A 26,249-nucleotide genomic window follows, 5' to 3' on the forward strand; every position below is an offset into this window, starting at 1 on the left:
TTCACGATCTCGTTCTTTCGGTCACTACCCAAAGCTCGTGACCATAGATGAGGGTAGGAACGTAGATCGACCGGTAAAAAAAGATCGACCGATAAAAAATTCAGATAAGTGAAATTTATTTCTGTGGAGTGTTTTTGAAGTATGTTTTGTGCTTTTGTAAGTTTTTTTATGTAAGTTGTAATGTTTTTCAGACACTTGCTGCTTTTAATGCATAGATCTATTTGTGCTACCCACTTATATTTAACAGGTAGGATATTCTGATGAAGGAAGGGATTTTTGTGGTTTTAGAAAGGTTTTCGTCAGGGATATAAATTGTTCCAATGCTATGCTGAGCATAACTTCTAAGCTTCCACTTCAGTATCCAATGATATTTAACATTAACACGAACCGCTGTAGTTTTCGGTTTGTAAACATGACGGTAGCAGTTTTTGACGGGTAGCACCGACTGTTAGACATAACCGTTTAGCCGTGCTACGGTAGGAAAATCTGACGAGGAAGTACAGATTGTCAGAACACCGACCGTAGGTGCGAACGCACATTGACCGACGTCATGATGTCATTGATTTAGTTGTTTAACTTTCGGTTCTTCCCTCGACTACTCTTGAAAAACATTTTTGTTGTCTGCCACCCACTTAACTCCCGAAATGTTACGCAACATTGCTAATGCTACTCCTCAAATTGTTTCTTCTTCTTCTTGATTTTTATTGGTGGTTGGTAAACGACTGAAGGAATCAATACCGCCACCAACTGGTAAAGAGTGTAGCTTTCTCCTTCTTGCATTTAGCAGCAACTCGAGCACATTGCTGCCCCCTATATGTCAAGAAGACAAATGACACCTTTTCTGTTCAAATTGCCAACCCGCCACAGTGGCGTGTGTGTTGATCAAATTCACCCACCGGTGGCGGGTGCTAATTTCCACCCCTGGGTTTAGGAGACGTCAGCACTAACCACCGATATACCACACCCCTGGACTCCCTCTTGAATGCTGTTTACAATTTGTTTCCAACAATCACAGCCCAGTGGGATCCTGGCTTTACCTGTACCTCTAAAATATTTTAACCGTCTTAGAATTGGGCTCTGATAGCATAACATGAGCTGCACAGTAGATCATGCTATTTCAAGGACACATAAAAACTTGACCGGCTTGTAAACCTAATCTTAAACCCCTTTGTTTTAAACCAAGGAGGTCCATTTGAGTTCTTGTTAACCTTATTTCACTCATGAACCCTGACTCTAATCAGGGATTTCAGCTTTTAAATGCCTTCAAGTTTTGCTTCTTTCCCAGCACAGAAACAATGTTAGATTAGAAAATGTAATTTCTGGACAAATTTCAAAGTTAATAGCCAGATTTGTTTTTAAAAGACAAGCAAACTTATTATTTAGATATAATTTGTCCCCTATAGCATACCATGCAATGATCAATATTTGTTTCACTGTTTTGTTGTAAATCTATATTAAACTGCAATGAAATTCCGCCCATACAAAAACAGGGTAGAGTAAGTGTACACCTTTAAAGGGTGAGTCAGTTAAACAAAATCCTCTAAGCACAATTTGTACTTTTCTTGATGTTGTTTTCCTTTTTATTAACAAGATTTTAATCAAATTTGTCCTTCAAGAAGGGTTTTTTTTTTCTATATGGCTGCAGCATAACGTCAGAGCCTTATGTGAGAATACTGCTTGGATTACCTGATAATTTTGTCACAAATAAACTCATGGAAGCAGTTCATGTAAAGAATTGGGCAGACTGGAGTGGTTAGAATGGTTGTATAAATGCTACATTGCCTGGTTGATGGGTTTTTTTTAAGAAGCTAGAATTGAAAAGCTTGAAGTTTCCACGATGTATACTGTTGGAACCCGCAGAAACACTGCTTCCAATGTACTGGTACAATGCTTAGCAATAACAAAAAAAAAGCAGAATGTAGCAATGAGGAGTGGTGAATATGCACAAAAACAACCGAATGGAAAAACTGAAATGAAAGGTTTAGAGGTTCAAACTAATTTAAGTTCTGCAGACAAACATTGTCCTTGTCACTGTTTGTTTCAACTTTCCCATCCATGGCAGTATACATTATGCCTCAGGGATCATCTGAGTCAAACTCTGGCACAAACAAGTACGTCTGAACCCCTTACAGCTCTAATTCAACAAATTTGATAGAAATGTTTCCGAATCTAAATCTAAATCTGTCAAAGTCTTTATCAGTCGATAATCAAAACTTCCACTGACTTGTGGAGACATCATTGACCAGAGAAAAAACTAAATGTGCAATTCGCAGTCTTTTTTTGTGCACGTTTTTTTAATTCCTGCATTGGAAATCCAAAGTTCATAAGCCAGCTGTGTTTTTATTATTGTTGTTCAGTTGTTAGTAAAAAGAAATACACCACTGGCCATTCATATAATGTCTGTAATCCATTGATTCTTTGGTAGGCTGCAGGGATCCCTGTCAAGATCAAATGCTTTTCATTTAAAATGATATTCACTAGAAGAGAAACAGTGGTGACGGTACTGCTTCTCGGTGACCAAATGTCAAGACTCAAGGTATCACAGGATTATGAGGTAAGCATAGTTGTCGGAAGTGGCAGACATGAGTACACAGCAATCCGAAATGGTGAATACGGATGAGCAGCAGCTTGACGGTGTCTCGTGACATTTCACAGACCAATGGTTTTATCGGCCTAGCACCTCCAGTAAAGTGGGCATAAAGTCTATAGCATTCTTTGTAAGTTTGTTTATTTACATATATTTTTAGCCCACAGTCATGGTCTAATGGGGGCAGGGTCTGTGTATTCTGGTACTGCATGTATATATAAGGTTTTACGTGCATCAGTTGCTCCAGAAAATGATAATAGACTTGCCGAGGGAGGTCAGCAGGGGCAAGCGTATATATGTGTGTGCATCAACTTCTATATGGCTGATGCTTCATTTCAAAAGGCAGAAAACATCAGATTAGGTTTCAGCAAGAGTGCAACAATGGTTCTGCTTAAACAGCAACAACACGTGGAGCTTTCTGAAGAATTTATTTTGAGTTAGTCATACACAAACACATGTTGGTGCTTAGTTAGGCTACTAAAAGAGCGCAAACTCATGCTTCGTTCAGTTTAATAAGATTAACTGGGAAAATGCTGTTAACTGAGGAAGAGAATCACTTTGTTCGTTCACTTTGTTCAGGAATGTTAGTGAAGCTTGGGGTCATGATTTCATGCCACAAAATGACCAGGGTCAGCCTGTGAGTCATTTGTTCATTTCACACAAAAGCAAACAAAACAAAACAAAAAAAGTGGAAGCATAGTCAGTCCCACCCACAGTCACTGAGCCAAAAAAGAAAACAAAAATCCAGTCTGCTCCTGTTGTGTTTTTTTTAAGTGACAACCACGGAAGGGAAATGACATCAGGAACAGCGAGCGCGGTTAAGCAGCACTCTGATTATCTTATTCGACAGCCTTGCCGGTCAGTCAAGCCAAGATCCCCCTCGTCCAGTAAAGCATGCATCAAGTCTATACCGCCTGCATAACGTCTGCTAAGCAGTTAGTCATAAACGAATGAGGCCAAAGAGTGTGTGCAACTGTGTGTTAGGGTTTGTTTAGCCTGTACAATGTGCCCATATGGAGCTTTGTGTGCGTCAGTTCATCTGGAACACAGTATTAGACTTGCATAGGGAGGTTAAAGAGGACGTCCGTGTGTGTGAGAAAGAAAAAATATATAGATATATAAGGATGTGTGTTTTGTTTCATTTACATTAAAAGGCAGAAATGCACCAGAGGTACGAGATGTACACATTTACTAAAGGAGTCCCAACTGACCGACATACAATCGAGGAAAACAACAAAGTTGCAGCAAAAGGTTCATTCAACATGTTTCTAAAACTGGCTGATCGATGAATTGTTTCAGAATGGGTTAAATGAAACATTGTGCGAATAAAAAAGAAAGAAACAGGTTTCAAAGTTTAAGGAAGAAACAATAAATCAATCGTTTTAGTTTATCAGAGCATATTTCAACGCAAGCAGGGAGTTTGAGTTTGACGGCAGAGTTTTAAGGTAAAAGCATTAACGTATGAAAACACTCATTAAAAAAAAAAAGAGGTACCCTGAAAACATGAAGAGTGTTTGTGTGTGGCCACAGATAAATGAAGTGGAAGACAAACACTCCTCGCTTCACATCATCAGAGTCTTTAGCCAGCAGCAGAGGACATGAAGTGATCTCAGCAGCTCTGACACACATGTAGAGTGACTGTGGTCATACTGTCAATGTGTGGGACGGACAGCCGAGGATGAATAAAAATGAGAAGAAAAAAAACTCACTTCTGTCTGGTTATATGGCATTATAAAACAAAAAGGGTTGACTTTACAGGAAAACGTTTTTACTAGCCTAACAAGGTTGAGTCAGGTCCTCTGGACGATTACTTCTTAGATGATACGTTTCGTCCTCTTTTGCATGTGAACAACTAGTTTTGGGTGTCACACCAAACTGGTTGATTCACTATGTGAAGGTGCTGCTTATAAGGCTGAGTTTACTTGCAGTTCCTCAGACTGAAGAATTTTGGATAAAAGACGAAACGTAGCATAGCATCAGCACACGTCTCTGTATGAAGCTAGTTTTATTTGAAAGTCTTTCAGCTGCAGGACTTGGGATAAATATTTAAAGGAAGATCAGCAGTTACTGGCTTACTTAAAGAGTGCTTTTGGATAAAATGCACTTTCTTAGTTTGGGTGTGTGGATTTGAGAAAAAAAAGGAAAAAAATACCTACGTTTTGATGTATAAACTGTATAAAAATGTAACAATTGAAGATTTTATTTATTTATTTTACCTGTTCTTTCCTCAGATTTTTTTCTATGTTGTATAATGTGCTGCAACAAAAGGTCGTAGCGCACTATTCCTGATCGAGCGACGCATTTTTGTGTACTTTTTTGCAAACTGGAAATTGTGCCAAAAACAGAAGAATAACAGTTGAATAGTAACATGAAGCTTCATTGTTTATAAATGGACACCATTAATCAGGATAAAATCAATAATAACTTTTTACAATGCTTGCTGTCAGAGGTGATGTTTGAGATTAATTTTTGTACTTTTTCTTGTACTTTTAAGGTGAGTTTGTGGATTAAAACTATCATCATGAAGTTGTTTGAAGAAACAATCGTGATTTCAAGGCATTATTTGAAATTTGTGAATGTATTTTTTAATGTGGGTCAGGATTACCCGTAACAGTCAATATTATGATATTCTGTCTGAAAATGGTGCCTCTGAGTGGTAATAATGTGTCTTTTTTGGTTGCAGGTAAGACAGGTAGTTATTTCCAGGGTGAAACCCAGACAGCACCAGGACAGGGTCGCTGTCTGCTCTGCTTCTCCTCATCGGGACCGAGTATCGACAGCGGTGTTGCCTTCGTCTCTTTGTTCGATACCTCTGATCTCCACTTCCTGCCTGCGCGACACCCGACGCCATCTCTGAACGTGCATCTGTCTGCGAGTTTTTCTGCAGAATTTGCACGGATCGAGTTGCACGCTGCTCTTTTCATGGTGGTGTTTTCCTGAGTGATGGAGTCCCTGAGAGGATCTCGTGTTTGTGGCCGACCATAAACACACCGTCTCGTTGCACGTCTGCATGCAGGGCTCTTTGTTCACAAGACAGGCAGCATTGATATGTACATGTTTACAATCAAATTAACCTGCGATGCACACAAACAGACCAAACTGATCTCTGTAAGCGCATCTAAAACCAAAGCTGCGGCCTGCCTTTACGGCTAACTCTAAAGCACACTTTAATTCACTTCCTGGCAGGATTTTTCATATTTAACAGATTGTGTTTGAGCAGAGTTTGCTTCACTCAGATAAGGCAAAGAAAATGGTCTCTGAAACATCAAAATCTGTAAATCACAAACTATTTTCATACATTTATAACATGGACGTAATGAAAACCAGTAAAACTAGCATTCCTTAATGCATATTGCCCGCCCCCAAAGTTTTAGACAAAGATCTTTAGTATTTTGTTAGCACTCAGTTTATGTGTGGATGATGACTTTCAGCTACTACCGCACCGAATCTTAGCTCAATATTCATTAAAGTGACAGAGTTGTAGCCATTTTTGTGTTTGGCTAAGCTGTGGCAACCATCTTGAGTGGGGATAACTTCCTGAAAGTTTCAATAAAATCTGCCCAGTGGCTCATGGGTTATTTTGCTAATAGACAGACAGAACTGACTACAGATGGTTAATGGGAAAATTTGACAGCAAAAACATTTGGGATCAAATAGCAATGATCCCAACTTATATCTAAACTAACAAAAGAATGGCTACACCAGAAAGAAACCAAAGGTTTGGAACATCCAAGCCAGAGTCTAGACCAGGGGTGGGCAACCCTGGTCCTGGAGGGCCACTATCCTATATGCTTTACTTGTTTCTCTGCTCCAACACACCTGATTTGAATCAATGGGTGATTAACAGGCTCTTGCAGAACATGACGAGGTAATTTAACCACTGAATCAGTTGTGTTGGAGCAAGGAAATAAGTAAAACATGCAGGATAGTGGCCCTCAAGGACAAGGATTGCCTACACCTGGTCTAGATCTAAATTTGATAGAAAGTCTGTGGGGTGACCTTATGAAAGTGTGCACAAGAGATGACCTCACAATCCAACAGACTTCGAGCGTTTTAGCAGGGAAGAGTGGACAAATATTCTCAAGTCAAGGTGGGACCCGCTCCTTACCCAAGAGGGTGGAATTAAATCAGGAGGTGCTTCAACAAAGTATACGTTTTAGGATGTGCACATTTATGCAAGTAGCTTATAGAATCTTTTTTTCCAGTTGAGTTGGACAGGATACAAGTTACAGTTATGGTTAAAAAGTTTATAAGTGACTGATAGTGGTTTCATCACAAACATCTAGCTCGACTGTGCCCCATTCTGCTGCTGAGCCTGTGTTCCAGGGCGGATGTTGGCGTCTGTCAATACGACAGATGTGCTCTCCGTACGGTAACACCTGAGGGTAAAAACAGCTGCTGTGAGGGGCGCTCCAGCGTGCCCTTTAAAGCACCACATTTTGACTGAGGTTACCCCGCCAAACTCTGAAAACACAAACGCCCCCACACTGGGAAGCAGCAGGATCAGTCCGAACCTCCCGAGGTGAGACGACACAACACATACACACACTTCCTTAAGACTCGTTCTCAGTGTGCGTTTACAGCCGCAGAGCGCACACACACGCGTAGGCACGCACACTGCTGTATAAGTGTGTGTAACTGTCAGTCAGTGTTTACTGTGTGTGGACGGGAATCAGTGTCTGTTAATGTCCGAGGCTCGGAGAGTGCGTTTCTGTCAGTCTGTGGATGTCAGTTTGTTTTACAGCGTATCTGTGTGTGTTTGTGTGAACTCACCCATGCTGTTGGTGGAGCTGCACCACATCAGCAGACAGCCGGTACACAGCAGGTTCAGACCTCCGAACAGCAGGATCCTCCACGACTGAAAATGACAACAAACACACAGAGCAACCGTTCAACTAAAACAGAACTGGGAAGAAAGCAGCTCGATCTTCCTGGGTCGGAGCCCAGAAGATTCAACACTAGAAACATTTTCATGTAAAACCACACGTTGATAAAATCAAGTCTAATCTAATTTCAAACAAATATTGAAGGACAGAATTCCTTGAAGCAATGCATATTGCCCACCGCTTTTCAGTCCAGAGTTTAAGACTTAGATTATCTTATGTTGAGAAATTACATCTCTATAGCCGTTTTTGTGAAACCTTGAAAACAACATTATGCGCAATCTCATATAATATCGTGAGATGTCAGTATGCTCAGTATGTATTGGGGATGATGCTCAGCTACAATCACACCAAATTTTAAGTCAGTATCTGTGAAATTCATTGATTTATAGCCCTTTTTGGTTTTTACTGTCCGTTGGCTGTGCCAGCCATCTTAAACTGGATTGATCCAAAAATTAATTACTTGTAGATGCACGCCCAACAATTACTTTTAGTTTTATTCAAATCTGTCCAGTGGTTCATGAGATATTTAGCTAACAAACACACACACACCAGTAATAACATACAACTAAAGTCTATGTTATTACAGCATCTGTTCACTGACGAGCACACTTTTGTTTATCTTCATGGGTTGATAGGACATAAACAAAAGATTTACAGCTCTTTGGTCATAAAGGGATAGTCTGGTCATTTTTGAAGTGATGTTCTATCAAATAGTAACTTATCACTTGTGTAAGGGGGCCCTGAAGTGCAAACCACATCAACAAATTATAAAACACAACTACAAATTTATAAACACAACGACAAATTAAAAAACACAATTACATTAACCTACCAGAAGAGGTAGGTACAGAGGTGGGAAACAGGAGACATCGCTGATTGTTTTGCTTTTGAACCTAAAATGTCATAATTAGTCCTGAGCATGTCCAGCATCATCTCATATTTATGTCCTGAATCAAAATATTCTTGGATAGCAGCAGCTACAGCAACGTTTGGGTCACCGGTAACATTTTAAAAACGTGCCACAGGCAGAATAACTTCGGGTTTAAAAGCCAAGCGCGCAGTCATCCAATCAGTGATGTCTCATGTTTTCCCACTGGTACCTACCTCTTCCGGTAGGTTAATGTTGTGGTGTTTTTTAATTTGTCGTTGTGTTTAGTGATTTGTTGATGTGGTTTGCACTTCAGGGCCACCGTACTTGTGACATCAGTCATTGCGCACCAAGTATGAAGAAAATGGCAGAAGTCTTCATCCAGGCTAGGCACAAGGTTTTTGGAGTTTTTAGGCTTATTCTTTCTCCAAAAATGACATACCAGTGTAAAAGAATGCTATTAAACCTCTACACTTTTGCATGACAACGTTTGTTTAGTTTGTTGTTGTTTTCTCAACTAAACAATATTCATGTTACTACACAAACTTTGGCATGCGGAGCACAGACCGTTATATGTCGATGGTGTTGATGCTGCTAAAAAAGTTTTATAAACCTGAAAAATTATAAACAATTAGCACTCATTTGCAGTGGCGGCTGGTGGAGTTTTCTCCAGGGGGGGCTATAAATCAAAAATAGACATATACCAAAGGTTTTGGAATATGTCTATTATGTGATACCTTAGTATATGTTTTGGACCAAAACATATACTAAGGTATCACAACAGTGTATTTACATGAATTAACACAACAAAAGCAACATTATAATGTACATATAAATGCACAAGTGCTTCCTGAACACACCAATACTTACAAAGATGGAGGTCTCCCAAGGCACAAGCCTGTAGGACACATTTAGCGTTTATAAGACCTGTTTTCTTTCTTATTTTTCAAAACTTTACCGGAGGAAATACATCAAAGCTTGTTTTATGGTGAAAGCACTCACTAAGTCATGTATTCTATATAACGAAGATCAGATGTCTCACTCCGATTAGAATTCAAAACCAAACATTCTAACAGATTTTAGCATAAATCTTCTTAAACTAATTATTAACTATGAACTTATTTATTACCTTGTGTATGTAACTTAGTCACGTAATGAACTTATTGCTGTCTTTGAATAAAAGCAGCACACCCGCGGCTCGACTTTTCAATCAGACGAACTTTATGACAGACGGATGTGACGTCAGCCTCCATGGCGGGAGCCCCGCGCTCCGGTGGCAGGAGATGGTGAAGTGTAAACACAGATGCATTCAGCAGCTCAGGGCACAGGAGAGGTGCGCCCTGAACGGTCCTGTCTCTTGTACTGAAGAGGAGCTACTGCACATGTGCAACTTTTAACAAGAGTCTATGGACAAAGATTTTTGTGCCCCGGGGCGGAAATACGTCACCAATCGAACAACGTCGAAGAACGAAACAACTTTACTTATCATTACCTATAAAATATTTATTTTACACAACTAAAAATATATATACATTTATTTCAAAATATTTTTAATGTACTATTTAATTTTAATTTTAATTTTTTTACGTCTTATTCAAAGTAATGTGAGTGGTGGGGCGGCGCCCTAGCGCCCTCTATTGGCCAGCCGCCACTGCTCATTTGGCTAGTCATTAGCCTAGCCTGGATAAAGACTTTTGCCCTTTCCTTCATACTCTACTACTGCGCTCTATGGCTGTCACGGCTCATAAGATACTAACTATTCATAACTGTTAGACAAAACGTAACTTTAAAACTGACCAACATATCTCTTTAAAGGGGAGAAATTTTGACAGAAAAAAAAGGCTTTTTGCTTAAGATGACACAAAAGGGTTCCCTTAAGTCCTTTAGACACAAAGGTGTCCTCCACATTTGTGTCTAAAAAAATCACAAAAAACAAAAATGAACAAGAGTGATAAAATATAAATAAATTAAAAACATGTCATTTCAGGTCCTGTTGGGCCTAAAAATATTTCATTCAGAGAAACGTTCAGAGTCAGGGGAAAACCCAGCTGAGAGTACATTTTTCCGGTCATTTCATCTTTAACTTCACTCAACTTTAAACCACGCTGCGTTCACTGAACCTCCGAAAGTGGAAAATCTTACACTAGCTTTCAGCTTCAGGGTTTGGACATAGAAGATAGATGTTTATAACCCTTTCACATGTAAATCAGATCAGTCAATTTCTCTTTGTTCTTAGCTTTAAAGCTTCTTTTTAAAAAAAACATAAGAAGCAGCTGTTTTGCAGGCTTTGACCCTGTCTACACAACTTTGAATTTTTTCCTCCATTAATGAAGAAAAATTTTTTTTTTTTTTTTTTACACATTAGAACAAAAATGCTGCAAAGCAAGTTTTTAGGATTTCTGTTTTTCTCACTAAAATCTAGTTTGTGTGTGAACGGGAAGTGCAAACACAGCAGAAAATTTCTGATTTCAAAGAATATTTAAGTATTCTAGATGGGGGGGCTAAGTGGCACTGTTCTTGTAAAGTGCTTCCCTGACTTGAGCATAAGTTAGCCTGCCACCATTTAAACTAAAAGTAGAGCTCCAAACTGACCGGGATCTGCTCGGTTCTGGCTGCTGGATGAACAATGACTGTTCTGTCCTGCCTTGTCCTTCCCGGGGGTTTAGGTAAATTCCCTGACCGAATGGGGCCTGGACATGTCCACTGCACTCTGAATCAGCTCACCAGCCCAGGGGAAGGTCACGCTCAGAGCATGAGCAGAGGAGGAAAAACTACATTCACAGGTTTTATTTATTTATCTCAATTCTTACTCCTTGAAACAAAAAGCCTGCAGTTTGCAACAACTGTAAGACACTGAAAACTGGTTCAGCAATAAAAACATCAATGCAAACAACACTGTCTGCTAATTTATTTAAAGATATCCACCCAGGGGTTACAGATGGGTTAGAATTATGTCAGCATACATCTACTGAAAATTCCTCTATTCTATTCAAAGGTTTTACATTAAAAAATGATCAGGGCTTAAAATGAGCTGTAAATATGACAGATGCCACCATGTCATTATTTATTAAAAAAAAAAAACAAAGCCAAAATGAAAAAAAATGTGTGAAAAAACTAAGTGCATCCTCGCTGCTTCCACAGGATTTAAGTGGTTCAGTGTCAGCATTAACACAATGCCATGGTGGAAAGACATCAGGAGTGACAGAGACGCAAGCTTTGCGGCCCATCAGTCTCGGAAAGGTTAACGTTTATTTCCAAAATATCTGGAGTCCATCATTTCCCAGAGAGAAAGATCATTCAACAGAGGAAAACGTTTAAGTCACCTGCCAGTCTTTGCAGGAGCAGATGGCAAAGCAAATTCACCCCAAAGTAAGACCATGCAATACTTAGAGAAATGACAAAAGTACAAGAACTTTATTTCAGACTCTACAGGCCTCAGGTATCTGACTAAATGTTAAAGTTCATGACAGGCCAATTAAAAAAGACAAATATAACTTGTTTAGAAGAGTTGCAGAAGAAAAACGTATCTCTCTAAAAAGAACATGGCAGCACATCTTAGGTTTGTAAAGATTCATCTGAATGAACAACAAGATGTCTGGAATAATAGGAGAGATGTTTACCCATAATGCAGAGCACCATGTTTGTAAACATTAAAACGTATCAAATCAGCAGAAACGCCTCACATCAACTATCAGCACGGAGGTGGAGGGCTGATGATTCGGGCTCCTTGCAGTCATTGAGCTGACCATGAACTCCTCTGTGGACCAAAGGATTCTAGGGTCAAATGTGAGACCATCTGTCTGACAGCTGAAGACTGGACCAAATTGGCTCATGATGCAACAGAACAATGATCCCAAACACAGCAGCTGATCTACAACAGAACGGCTCAAAAAGAAAAGAATCAAAGTGCTGCAAAGGTCCAGTCAAAACTCCAAACCTCAACATGTGGTGGGACCTTCAGAGAGCTGAGCAGAAATAAATGTCTGGAAACCTCGATGAACTGAAGCAACATTAAAAATAAAGGTGGGCCAAAATTCCTCCTCAGCTATGTAAGAGAATGATAAAGTTAGACAGAAAACCACTACAACAAAACAGTTTCCAAACAAAGTTTCTTCCTATTTTGGTTTAGTTTTTGTGAAGTAACAACATTGTGTAATATGTCACGTGTTCATCTGAAGCTGTTTACAACCAATTTCAATATCCGTTAAGGAAGTTTTTTTATGTCTTGTTGCATAAAATCTTGAAATTAAAACCCACTTTTACTGCCGTTCTAACGGATCACAATATAATTTTTAGCCAATCTCAAGCATGAAGAACAACCAAAACCTAGGATGTTGTGTGACAGAGCTTGTGTTTTTCACTAAAAATGCAAAATAATCCAACAAGGATGAGTAAGCATAGATTTTTTTGTAACAAATAAATAAATAAAACCTACCATAGATGTAAGCAGCTGGTTGTGTTTTAACAGACATGATGTCAACGGGATGTTTTCCAGAAACTAAGACTATTTTGTCTGAGGTAAGGAAAACCCTTTTGTTAAAACAGACACCAGTATTGACTGTAGGAGGGAGCCTGGATGTAAACCGAGGTCTGCCCTGATCGCCCCCCCCCCCCCCAGAGGTTTTACTGCGACGGTGCATGAAGGTGACCCTACTTCCAGCTCTGCTTCTGAGACATCGCCGTCATTACTCACGACCACAGCAAATCAGCTAGCGGCTGGATTAAAAAAAAAAAACAAAAAAAAAACACAGACTGTGTAAGAGTTGGGACAAATGAGCAATGATGTGGTGTTTTAAAGGTGAGGACAGCCAGGTTGTAAAGGAAAAGCGAGGTAATTTTGAGTCCATTCAGCACTGTTCTTCCACGGGATGAAAAATCAGCAGAATTTTCTATGAAGGTGGAAAAAAAATAATAAAAGCTTGAGTGCGAGTTGCCCTGGGAGCAGAGTGTGTGTGTGTTTGTGTGTGTCAGAAGAAATGGAAGAAGGGCACACACAGAGATGTGTGTGTCCTGATCTGTCACTTTGTGTTGGAGTCATACGCGGCGGCGAGGAGCGCCGAGTGCTGTGAAATCTACAATTACTGTGGTGTGCTGTGTTATGACAGCACTGCAGCGTCTGGTGACAGCACGGGCCAGCGACAGGAACGGGAGACCTACAGCGTGTGTGTGCAAACACAGAGACAGCGCTCGGCCCCAAACATTAGCAGCCCTCTTTAGAATGCACGGCGCCCGGAGGGGGCCGTGAGGCCCCAGACGCTCTGCTGCCACCGTCCGTGCAGCGGCGGCGCCATGCTCGTCTGACTGCATAACGAGGTCACATGTGACATCGGAGTGACAGAGCCACAGCAGCCGCTCAGTCACCAGGTAATCTATAAAAATCAGGAGCTCCTTCTGATGCCAGGCCCGATTACATCATCAGCCTGCGCCACGCCATGCGAGGCAAAACTGTGTCATAATGATGAGTGGAGGCGTGACTCATGCGAGCCTCAGAAGAGGACGGAGAGTGCAGAGACAAGTCGAAGCGAAACCTGCAGAGGTTTAAAAACACAACCTCTGCTGATGTTCGTCTCCGGGGAAAAATAATAAACACACTTACATAATCAAACTGTGGCAGCTTGTGAGCATGAGCAGGAGAGTTTTCAGACGGCTGGTTCTCTCACTCTGCTGTCCTGAAGTCATGTTCCTCCTGCTCCTTCATCAGGACAGGTTTTAAATAAAACAGAGACATTATAAACACAGTCTGTACTAAGAATAGAACCGTTTATTAAAAAAAAAAAAAAATCCTATATTGTCCTGTTCACTTGTCTCTGTTTGGGGCGGGGTGCAGCAGCCAGGGCGGTCTCGCTGAGCGTCAGAGGATACACCGGCAGCAGCATCGGTTACTTCTGCTGTGTGGGATCACCCAGGTCCTCCTGATGTCAGTGTTGTGAAAATCATAAACAGAATCCTGGAAGTGGATGTTAAAAGTGGAATTTACTGTAAAACGTAAAATGTTGCAGAATTTGGTGTTCATAAATTCCTTAATTTGGGTTTTTCCTAACAATCGAGGTGTTTTTCGCACTGACGTTCACAGTGAACGAGAGCCTGCCGCTGCCTGAAGCTTCCTGTCTGTGAGATGTGATGGGAGGATGGGCGGCTGAAGAAAAGGAGGTTTGCTGCATCCAGAAATTACGACGTTTCTCTCTACATACAAAAGATACGAGAAAAATAAATATAATATGTCTGTGGTTTGACAGAACCTTCCAGTCGCTCTTGTCACTACGTGATTAATTGGGCCTGAATAAAATGTGACCTGAACAACCTAAGGCCCTCTTCAGACCTGTAATTTTATACCCATTCTGATTCAACTGCAAAAGGTCAGCCCTGAGAGGATTCACACCTGGTGGTTAACGCGTATCCCACAGCATCTTTGCGATCAGATGTGAATTACCTGCTACGTCACAAGAGCCATTAGTAAGAAACAAACAGGACTTCATCAGGTCTGTGGACGCTTCTGTTAAAATCCTAATACATTCAGACATCTGAAGTGGGTTTTTTTTTTTAATTTATTTTGACATTAACAAGGTTTAGAGCCATTTAAGTCGCATTATGATAGAATTATCTCTTAAGTTTAATTACCTGACAGATATTAAATGTTCGCAAATGTGATACAATAATGAGTGATGTCACAGAGCTCAGTGTCTGAAGATTTTAACCTGTAAAAATCCACCGCAGTGAAACATCGACGGCCATCAGCTTTTCTCTGTGAACTTAACATTTACGCTGTTTTTAGTCAGAGCCATATAATGTGGTTGACGCACAGCTCTAAAAACGTGCTTTAACCCTGCTGCCTGGGTGGACAGCGAAACTGAGACTGCAGATGTAAACTTAACTCAACCATTGGACAGATGCGTGAATTCAGAACAAATTGATTTAAACGATTTACTAAAATACCGAGGGATTTCCTCTTGTATCGCTGCGTAAGTGAGCGAAACGTTCAAAAACACGATGAAAAACAACCACTGTCAAACAGGAAAGTGTTAAAACCAGCAGTTTCTAGCAGAAGAACTTGGTTGTTGACATGAAAGATTATTTTTAGTCTACATACAACACCATGTAATCCAATCCAAGGCTCTCTGGATAAGACACCCCCACCACTACCCTCTAATCCACTTTGCCTTGTGTGTGGTTAAAGTGGATTAATACACAATAACAGTCTGAGATCCTTTCACATCCATGATTGTGTAACATTTGTCCATCTCTGTGTTGTTTCAGCTCCACATCTGTCCCTGTTTTCTTTTATTTGCTCTGCTTGTTTCAGGATAAATATGGGTTTTCTTTCTGTTTTTTTAAAAAATAAGGAAAAAATACTTCTGTTTCTGTGGAACATTCAATTCATTTAGTCAAACTAACTTTTTTTTAAGTAAAAAAAAAGGTTCAGATGTAAACTGGCTCAGGATGAGCTGGAGGATTTGTCAGCCTTTGTGTTTCTGTTTGCTTAAGCAGAACCAACAAATACTAAACTGGGCAGCAACAAAACCTGAAATGTGTTTTTTTTTTTTAACTAAAGGAAAAAAAAATTGAACGACTTATTAAAAGCAGGAAAGCGCTTTGCTGACGTCGTCCCTTCTGAGTTTGTGTCCAGGAGGAAAGTCCAAACAAGTTGGGATGCTGTGTAAAATAGAAATAGAAACAGAATGCAATGATTTGCAAAACTCATAAACCCATATGTTCCCCCAGCAATGGAACACAGTAAACGTATCAAACACTGAAACTACGAAATTGTAACTTTTTCTCATTTTCTTGGAAAAAAGGTCATTTTAAAATTGATTGCAGCAACACAGCCCATGTTTCCAACTGCAACACAACCACTTTTCTTCTAACAACATTCTGTAAACATCTAGGAGCTGAGCAGAGCAGCTGCTGGAGGTTTTGGAGGGAATGTTGGCCCATTTTTGTTGGATGAAGGATTCTAGTTGTTCTCAGACCTGAACAGTGTTCTGCGTTGATGGTTCCTTTCCAGATGTGTAAGCTGCTCATGTCATAAGCACTAATGCACCCCCATACCATCAGAGAGGCAGGCTTTTGAGCTGTGCGGTACAGAGGATGTGGAGTCTGTGGTTTCTAAGAAGAATTTCAAATTTCAATTTGTCTGACCTCAGAGCAGTTTTCCACTTTGCCTCAGTCCATTTTAACGAGCTTTGGTCCAGAGTTTCTGGATGATGTTTTCTTTGCCTGATAGAGCTTTAAGCAGCTGTTATAGATGTTACAGTGAACTGTTTACAGACAGTGATATGTGGAAGTGTTGAACAGAACAGAATCAGACCTGTTTTCTGTTTTTAATAAAGGCCGCTGACGGCCTGAAGATCACAGCATCCAGTATCAACTTTCAGCTTTTTGTTCTCTGAGCTCAGAGATTTCTCCAGATTCTTGAAATCTTTTAATGATAATATGAACTGTAGGTGATGAGATATGCAAAGTCTTTCCATTTCTGTTGAGGAACATTATTCTGAAATTGTTCCACTATTTTTAGATGCATATTTTTTTGCAGACTGCTGAACCTCTGCCCATCTTTCCTTCTGACAGATTCAGCCTCTAAAATGCTCTTTTTGTCTCCAGTCCTCTGACTGACTCGATGACAATTAACCTAATTAGTTGCAAAATGCTCCTCCAGCTGTTTCTTATTCATACTGCTTATTGCTTTTACAGCATTTTCATGCCCCTGTCCCAGCTTTTTTAAATGTGTTGCCGCCATAAAATATAAATAAATAAATAAAATAAAAAAAGTTGTACAACTTCTTCAGGTCAAATGCTTCAGGTTTCCTTTCACAAGTTTCTCACAATACTTTGCTGGAATTTTGTCCCATTCCTCCTGACAAAACTGATGTAACCGAGTCGAACCTTTCAGCTCTGCTTTCCTCGTCGTGCCATCCACTTCGCGAAGTTCACCAGTCCCTCTGGCAGCAAAACACCCCCACAACATGATGCTGCCACCTCCGTACTTCAGAGTTGGACTGGTTCAAGCGTCCTCCTTTTTCTTCTAAACGTAACGATGATCATTATGGACAAACGGTTCAATTTTAGTGTCATGTCTCCAAAATTTAAGGTCTTTGACCCTGTTTCCATTTGCAAAGTATAATTTGTTTTGTTTTTTTATGTTGCTTTGGGAGTAGCGGCTTCTTCCTCACTGAGTTTCCTTTCAGCTGGTTGGTACAGGACTGCTTTTACTGTGAATTAAGACATTCTTTGACCAGCTTCAGCAGCATCTTCACAAGGTCTTTTGCTTTTGTTTTGGGGTCGATACACACATTGTATACCAAAAAATGTTTGTCTCAGCAGTATGATGGGAGGACACTGCCATGATATTTATACTTTGTATAATTGTCACACAAAGAAGCAGTGAGTTGAGCCGCCAGTTAACTCAAATGTCGTCAACTAACCAATCAAAATCTTCCGAAGCCCTGACATCTTCCTCTGGGCTTCCCAAATTTGTTTAAAGGATAGTAACTTTAGTGTATTTGAACTTGTGACTTAGAAGAAAGTCATTTTAAAAATATGTAAAACAATCCTCTCATTATTTGGGCATTTAACAAAGAGAAAAAATTTTTGGGATAGTCTGATTTAATGTCAGAGGAGTGAGAAAAATGGTCTTTTTAAAGCTTTTAATTGTTTGTCTAATAGTTCACACACACACACACATTATCACCAATTTGCCTTCAGTGCTGGGCAATAACCAAAAACACAGCTTAAAAATAGAAATAGACCCCCAACTAAAACCCTAAAGGGTGAAGGTTCCTGCGAGGATTCCCAACTTAAACTAACAAGCAGTATCTTTACAAATAGACAAAAAAAACTGTCCCAGCTGCCTCTTCAGGAAACAACAGACCAAAAGTGTCTGAATAAACCAAATAAAGTCCAGGTCAGGCAGAAAGAAAGACGACAGCAGGTGAAACTCAGCAGTGATCAGCACATTGGCTGATGTTTCCTCCCTCTGAGGGTTTCCTCCAGAACACGCCGTTCTTTCAGGAAAACCAGGATTACTGGAGGTGTTTCACCCTGACTGCATGACTCAGATCCAGCAGCTAACAGCCTTACAGCATTGTGGGACTAGAGAGGAAGGAATTCCCTGATGTTTACTACTGAAAGGAACGTAAGAGGCTGGGATGATGGGAGCAAGGTGAAGATTAAAGAAATAAAATGACCCAAATTGCACCTTTAAGAGCGCATAAAGCCGTTTCATCATACTCTTACCCGTCTGTCGGAGGCCACCAATCTGAATTCCTGCAGAAGTTTCCCGAAAATGGATCTGTGCGACTTTCTAAACGGATGAATTGTACCCTGAAAATTAAAATGAGAAAGACAGAAGTCAGATCTGAGTGGGCTTTGGCATTAAAACAAACAATTATGCTTTTATTAGCTAAAGCAAGAGTGAGCAGCTGAATAAAATATCTGCATGATTGTAAGACTTTACAGTCAAATGAATTAATTCATTAAAACCAGAATCATTAGTGTTTTCCCCTCCTCACATAAATTCCTCCTGTATAAAATTTAAACATTTAAAAAAGCATTAATAAACATTAAAAGATTAAAACATGGCTTTCTGAGGAATAAACTACAGATTTTCCTCTAAACTAAATAATTCAAACATTTCACTTTACTGTCTCTACGTGGGACGTTAGAAAAATGTAACAAATTAGCTGAAATGTTTTGATGTTTTTTCAGAAAAATATAGTTAAAACTCTTTTGATGAACTTGACGAAAGCCTGACATAAATAAGCAAGAAGTTTTATTAACTTGCATGAAGCGCCTGAACATTTTGACGTCAATCTGTGACAGGGAAGATGAGCAGGAAATAAGCTTTGTCCAACACTGCCACCGAGTGGTGACAATGGTAACAACACCTGATTGGCTTCAAGAGAAACTAAAGAACAAAATCTGTTAAAATTTCAGCGTAAGTCTGTCTCAAATTACATTACATAGCATAACTTTAGGTGACTTTATTTGAATAATTGAAATATCCTAATTTAATGATAAATAGATATTTTATACAAAAGATATTGTTTAAATATTTGAAGATACTAAAACTTTGTCATAAGTTGAAACTCATCCAATTTTAATACCCCATAGTTTTAGTTTGTTTATGTTTGTGTTTCACTTAAGTTCACTGTAAGCTTCAATAAGATGTGTAGACTAAAAATGTGTTTTATTAAATTGTTGATTTGGGTTAAGTTGATTTGCTATGACTAATTATAAATAAATTTGAAAGATTTCATAAATTTGTTCAAGCTTCATGTCAGGTTCAAAGAAACTTTCTAGTAATTTTTGCAAGAAATTACTGGAAGAAAGTAATCACTGAACGTAAATCTATAACTCGTAACTTTTGGAGTAGGGCTGCACAATATATCGTAATATCAGTGAGCACAATATGAATGTTGCAAAGGACTGTAATAAATCAACCCTGATTTAAGATGGCTGCCACAACTAACTAACCTTAAGTGGACACAAAAATGGCCATAACTCAGTCAGTTTACAGATATTAAGCTGAAATTGGTGTTATAGTAGGAGATAGTCATCCTCAACACACTTGTTGCATGAGATCGCACAAAATGCCATTTACAAGTTTGACCAAAACGGCTCCAACCCTGACGTCAACATAAGATGGTTTTCCTCTAAAACTCTGGCATGAAAGGCGGCGGGCGATATTCATCCCTTCGAGGAACGCTAGGCCTTTAAGTATCGTCTGATACTGATTCTCACTGTGATACATGCATCGTTTTTACAGCACATACTTGCAGATTGGATACTCAGGGTTTCCCCCAGCATATTATAAGCCTGGCAGGTCACCCGCGCTGTGTCATATCATGCACCTTTTAGAAGCGCCGCGCTCCGTTCAACCATCTGCACTGTATTTCCACTGGTTACGTAGCGTACTGCCCCCGTCTTTTTGGAGAATACTGCTCTGACGTAAGCGCCGAGTATAAACGCCTCCACCGCGCGCTCAAGTCCGCGCGCTGTTCGCGGAGCCCTGAGGGACTCTAATGAGCCCTGAGGCCGAGCCACCTTCAGCTCCCGCTGGAGTTAGCAGGTTGTCAGAGCCACAGTAATAAACATGGAACGAGCGGGTTTAACTAAAAATGGTTAGTTGAGCTAAAATTCAGCAGGTGGCTTTACAAGACTGAATACAGTAAGCATGTTTTGTGCTTAGTGAAAATATTATCCATATTTAACAGCAAAATGATTCTATTAAATTCAGCATTAGATATGTTTTGTTGTAATGGTCCAACATGCAGCCCGTGCCACAAAAAGCTCAGTACAGTACAGCATCTCTCTGTTTTTCAGAGTTGTCTGTTCTTATTCATTGGCCTGGAAGTGAGACGTGTGTTGGTGCCTTGTTTGCACTTTTTCACTTATGTTGTTTAATTTATTTGTAAATGTGACTTAATTTAGGATTTAAATTAGGTGCAAACAATTTGTATTTATTTTAATTGTAGTTTTGTTTAAAAAAGTATTTCAAACGTGCCTTTTTGTAAAACTGTAGTTGTGTAAATATTTGGCACAAATATTTTACAATATCAAATAATAAATAGCCATATTTTCAACTTTCTGTCAACTTTAATCATTTTTCTTACTAAATCACGGTCGGTCGGCGGTCAGTTGGCAACCTACCACCGGGCTTAGCCTCTTTTCTGGGGGAGCTTGACACCTCAATAGCTCAGTAAAACGTGTGCACATGTTGTTCCTCAAGTTCTTTTTTTTAAATCATCATCGAGGAAAAAAAAATGCCATGCAGGTTTCATTTCACTGCCACTTAGCACAGTATGTAAAAACTATCAATTAAACAGTGTGCATGCGGCATGTTGGTATCAAATGCAGAATCTATCCAGTAACCTGTCTCTGTTGGGACAACAGTTAGCACATCTGCTTCATATGTGGGAGGTCAGGGTTTGATTTCTGGTCAGGCAGTCACATCAGTGTCATTATAATTATTATATTAAATTCAAACCAAAACACGATCTTTTTGTAAATAGCACCAGTTATGCTTCTGTAAAATGTAAGACCTTTATTGATCATTTCAACAGCTCATAATATCTGCTGACAGACAACAAATTGATTTAGTGGAGTTATTTATTTGATGTTTGTCTTATAACTTGAACTCTGCTTCATTAGAGAACACTATACTGTGTACTTTGACTAAGGGCATGTACACAGTTTACTCCTTTTTTTATAAAAACCTTTGGGAAGTGACCGATACACAGAAAAAAAGGCTCTTAAATGTGTGTGTGTGTGTGTATGTGTGTGTGTGTGTGTGTGTGTGTGTATGTGTGTGTGTGTGGGATGTTATATTTTAAAATACTTCCACACAGCATAGATGTTAGCTATTACAGCAAGGCAGAATGTGGTCAGCTACTTCAATATCAGTCAATAAAAAAAATGCCTTGATCTGGACCCTGATCTGACACTTATGACCAGCTCCACATCTCTAGTTGAACCAGAATTACAACGTCATCATCTGTGCCATCATTAGTTACTTTGTTCAAAAGGTTTTTAACTTGAAAGTTTAAGTGGCACCTTTAATTCTGGACCATATGAACGAAACAATAACAAGTTGCTTTCTGTTTAAAAGTTAAATCTAATGGGATCCAAAACTATTTACACATAAATCTGTGCTTTTACGTGAAAATGGGAAAATTAAATTAAAAATATAAAAAAATTTAAAAAAAACATAATAAAAGCACCCAAAACCCTCCCAGATAAACTCACCAAGACATAGGTGTCGTGCTCGTGTTTCTTTCTGTGCATGGAAACGTCTGTAAGGAAATAAATTCACAGTTAGCATTTAATGACAGTAAAACACAAAGATGGCAGGAAATTACATGAACTAACAGCACGTAAAGATTTCAGTTTTCTTTGTTGAGCTGAAGAGATAATACAAAGGTAAAGACACTGTACTGTTATAAAAACATGATGTAATTATAATTCATTCACAGAATCACCTGAAACATCTAAAACCACTCACACAATCCTGCAATCCTCCGTTCAGTTACTCAGCCTCTCTGCAACGCTCCCACCTCCCTTATGGGGGAACCCCCACCCCCCACCCCCACTTTGACTGGTGGTGAATGGAGCACCTGAGATGGTTAAAAAAATACTGCTTTAAACAGGAGTGCCGCATTGCTCTGAAGTGTCCCAAAATTACGGCCTGTCAGTCAACAAGCAGAAAACCTTTCATCAGCTTGGATAAGCGACGCCCTCAGTGGCCTGTTGTGTCATAAATATACCCCACATGAGTGGAAGTTATAGTCAACTAATTATTATTAGGCAGCATGCTTCAAGATGGGTTAACCAGTAGCTGCAAAAGTGTTTAAATATTTTCCCTTGGCGAAAAAAATATTGATAAGTGCATTTTAAAAGGAGTCCAAAACAAGTAAAACTCTACTTTAGTAGAAGTGCAGGCATAGGTTTAAACTGCAAGCCATGCAACCGTGTATAGCTTATCCAAACATTGAGAATTGGGGCTTATTTTCACGTGCACGGTTTGCAAAACTGAACTGTAGATCGTGCACATTGTTTCCTTGCTAAAAAATAACCATCAAAAACTGCCACGTACTGGACAGTCCTAAAAGGCAGTCAATGAGTGACAACAACCCAAACGACTCACAGGATGGATCAGCAGTTTGTGTGACCTTAATGGCAGGATTAATGTGATCATTACAATAACTTTTAAACCTAGGATCAGAACTTCAAGAAGCCTTTTGGATGAGATGTGAAACGTCTTTGGGGATCTTTGCCTCAAGCGGAGGAGTTCAAATATCTGGGAGTCTTATATTGCAAGTGATGGCAGCACGGGGTGGAAGACAGATTGACAGATTGGAGCCTTGTCAGCAGGTGGAGCAGCTGCTACTTCGTTATCTAAAGTGGGGGCTGCAAATTTGTGTTTTTTGCTCCCCCACTTTTTTTTAACTTAAAAACATGTCATCACTTCCAACAACAAGGAAAAGGCATGTTGTGTTTATTGGTTCTAATTTACTTGCTTAGTTACAAACTTAAAAAATAACAATAAAAATAATCACTTCATTTCACGCCCCCCTTCTCTCAGCTTTATGTTGTTTCAGTCCAACTCTGATAAACACCCGTAGCTGCTAACTTGCCACTCAGACAGACATCATTCAACCGTGGAGATGTAAAAGAAAGCTACAGTAGTTATTTTAAGTGTTAAAAACTGTGTTACATATGTTTCTGACTATAACTGACTTACTGAATATAAATCTAGGCATAAATTCGACTAAATGTGACCTAAAAATGTAACTTTTGGAAACGTCAACACCAATTTCATATCAGCATTTAGTCATAGTTTGTTTAAAAATAATTACTAAAAAGGCAGTCATTCTTTATTCTGTATTGATCTTCCTGCATGAAACCGCAGAGCAACATTCATTACACCAACCTATCATAACGGTTCTCCCCCATTGTATAGCCTAATCAGCCGTATGTGGTCATGAGGCAATGAGATCCTGGGTTCAAGCGGTTGAAATGAGCTTCCTCTGTAGGGTAGCTGAACTCAGCATTAGAGAAAGGGTGAGGAGCTCCATCATCGGGGGAGCTCGGAGTAGGAGGCGACCCCGGGGCAGACCCAGAACTCCCTGGAGGGATTATGTATCCTCCCTGGACTGGGAACACCTTGGGATCCCCCAGGAGAAGCTGGAGCGTGTCAGTGTGGAAGATACTGACTGGTTGGATGGATGGGAAAATTGTGGCATTCTACTTTGAAAACAAACCCCTGCACACTTTTTGGGTGAAAAGTGATTTTAATTTTAGTGAGCTGCGTCTGATTAACAGGAAACAACAACAGAGGTGTCAGCCGAAACACAGAGAGTCAGATCCTTCAAGAAGCTCATTAAACTCAGAGTGTGTAAGAACATGTTGGTTGCCCCCATCAGCTAGATCTAAAATCCTGTTCAGGCTGAAAAAAGGGAAACGTCAAGGCAGACCAGGGAAGATGGCAAAGCATCAGGACAGAAAAGTGAAAGCAAACCGCTTTTAAAAAAGAGGAAATAATCAATAAGAGTAATGAAAACCAAACACGAGTTAATTTGTTTGTGAGCCAATTAAATCAACTGAAGTAAAATACAATTTATATTAAGTAAATCTCAAAATAAACCATTATTAAGGAGCAAGGAGAAGAAAACCAGGTTCCACGGGGCTAAAGAGAAGCAGTCATGGGCTGTGAATGACTCGGTGAAGAATCTGTTTGCTGGAACTCCAGAATCCAATTAAATAAAAATAAAAAGGCTTCATGTGATCGTTAAACTCTGAATTAATGCTCACACAGTCTTTACAAACAAACATAAAAAAATCAAACGGACCCAAACGTTCACAGGCTCAGAGCAACAGCTGTTAGCACAGTTAGCATAACAAACCTGGATCCTTGATGTTAATGACGTCCACCGACACCATGTCAGGTTTATCCAGCGGCCCCACCTTCCTCTCCGTCACCCCGGACGGAACCACGTCCGGCTTCGAGCCGAACTTTCGGGGATAAAAATCCCCGGCAGTTTGGTAAGTCAGACCCGGAGACGTGGACATCATTCCGTCCATCGCCATCTTGGACTTCCTGTACCCAAAAGCCTCTGAGCGTTCTTAGCGGCAAAGCGCATGCGTGGCTTCAGAGATTAGCAGAGTAGTAAGTTACTACTTCCGGTAAACCACCATGTAAAGAGACTGTTAACATTATATACAGATCTAGGGTTTGTCGAACTACAGCGTTAAGTATGGAATACGCGTTCTGCCAACAAATAAACAAACAAATAAATAAAGAGGAGTGAATTTTAAAAACTTTATCCATAATCAAGTCAAGTCAAACTTTATTTATGTATCACATTTCATGTGTAAAGCAACTCAGTGTGCTTTCCATTTTAAAAATTGTGAGTTTAGATTTACACATTCATACAAACATGCAGACACATTCATATACACCAGGGGTGTCAAACTCCAGGCCTCGAGAGCTGCTGTCCTGGGAGTCTTAGGTTTTTCTGCTCCAACACACCTGATTCAAATGGTTTAATCACCTCCTCACCAAATCATCAAGTTATCCAGGAGCATGTCTACAAGTCATCTATTTAAACCAGGAGTTTTAAAACAAGAACACATCTAAAACATGCAGGACAGTGGCCCCCGAGGAATGGAGTTTGACACCCCTGATATACACAGAGTCATAAAAGCGCTAATGCAAACTTTACAAACAATAAAAACCTTATACTTATGCTGTCCCAAACAGGGACATTTTTAAGCTTTTCTTTAAAATATTTATTGTCAGGACTTCTCTTAGATTGAAAGGCCATGCAGATAGATTTACTTTTGTTAATAGGAATAGCCATGGAGCAATGGAGGATACTGGAAGTGTAGGGCAGTACTGAAACTGACATAACCCAACATTTTTTTTCCTTTGCATCACCTACCCATTCAAAGCTCATCTCATGATGTTAGTTTTTTTATGTTCCCAGTAATTTGTTAAAACCTTTTTAGTTGGGTGATTTCCATCTTGTTCCTGGAGACTGACCCATTAGTTTAACTCTTCCTATTCTTAAGAGCATTTCTCTTACCTCTACTTGCGTTGCTGACACTGTTGATGTTCTGAATGACCCATGGATGTTCCTTAAAGCCTGAGCTTATAGTGTATCTAACTTTTTAAAGTTTGTTTCTGCTGCTGACAAATAAGCTATGCCTCTGTAAACAATTACTGATCTCATGAGTACTTAGTATATGTTGTGTAAAGATGCCTTACTTATACCTACTCATGTCCTGCCAAACACCAAACTATATAAATAACTTCTCTGCATTTGTTTAGGACTTTATCTAAATGGGTGCTCTAAGTGAGCTTTTCATCAAATCACATTCCTAAAAATCTAACTAGTTTTACCTGCTCAAGTGT

General features: G+C 39.6%; 1 protein-coding gene across 3 annotated transcripts in view; it reads right to left on the reverse strand.

Annotated features, from left to right (window-relative positions):
• The window catches only part of slc30a6 (solute carrier family 30 member 6), a 72,789-nt gene extending 47,808 nt beyond the window's left edge, over window positions 1–24,981 (reverse strand). Inside the window, exons 1-4 of one of the 3 annotated variants that reach the window (XM_037973444.1) lie at window positions 24,739–24,981; window positions 22,082–22,128; window positions 18,572–18,658; window positions 7,361–7,445 (exon numbers count right to left, since the gene is read on the reverse strand). In XM_037973444.1, coding sequence (XP_037829372.1) covers window positions 7,361–7,445; window positions 18,572–18,658; window positions 22,082–22,128; window positions 24,739–24,922 — 403 coding nt within the window. In that variant the 5' untranslated portion in view covers window positions 24,923–24,981. Of the gene's footprint in view, window positions 1–7,360; window positions 7,446–18,571; window positions 18,659–22,081; window positions 22,129–24,738 lie in introns of those variants that run through there. The other 2 variants (XM_017434275.3, XM_037973445.1) reach the window with 2 other exon arrangements.
• Window positions 24,982–26,249: the final 1,268 nt, after the last annotated feature.

The sequence above is a fragment of the Kryptolebias marmoratus genome, linkage group LG22 (assembly GCF_001649575.2).
Source record: "Kryptolebias marmoratus isolate JLee-2015 linkage group LG22, ASM164957v2, whole genome shotgun sequence".
Lineage (NCBI taxonomy): Eukaryota > Metazoa > Chordata > Actinopteri > Cyprinodontiformes > Rivulidae > Kryptolebias > Kryptolebias marmoratus.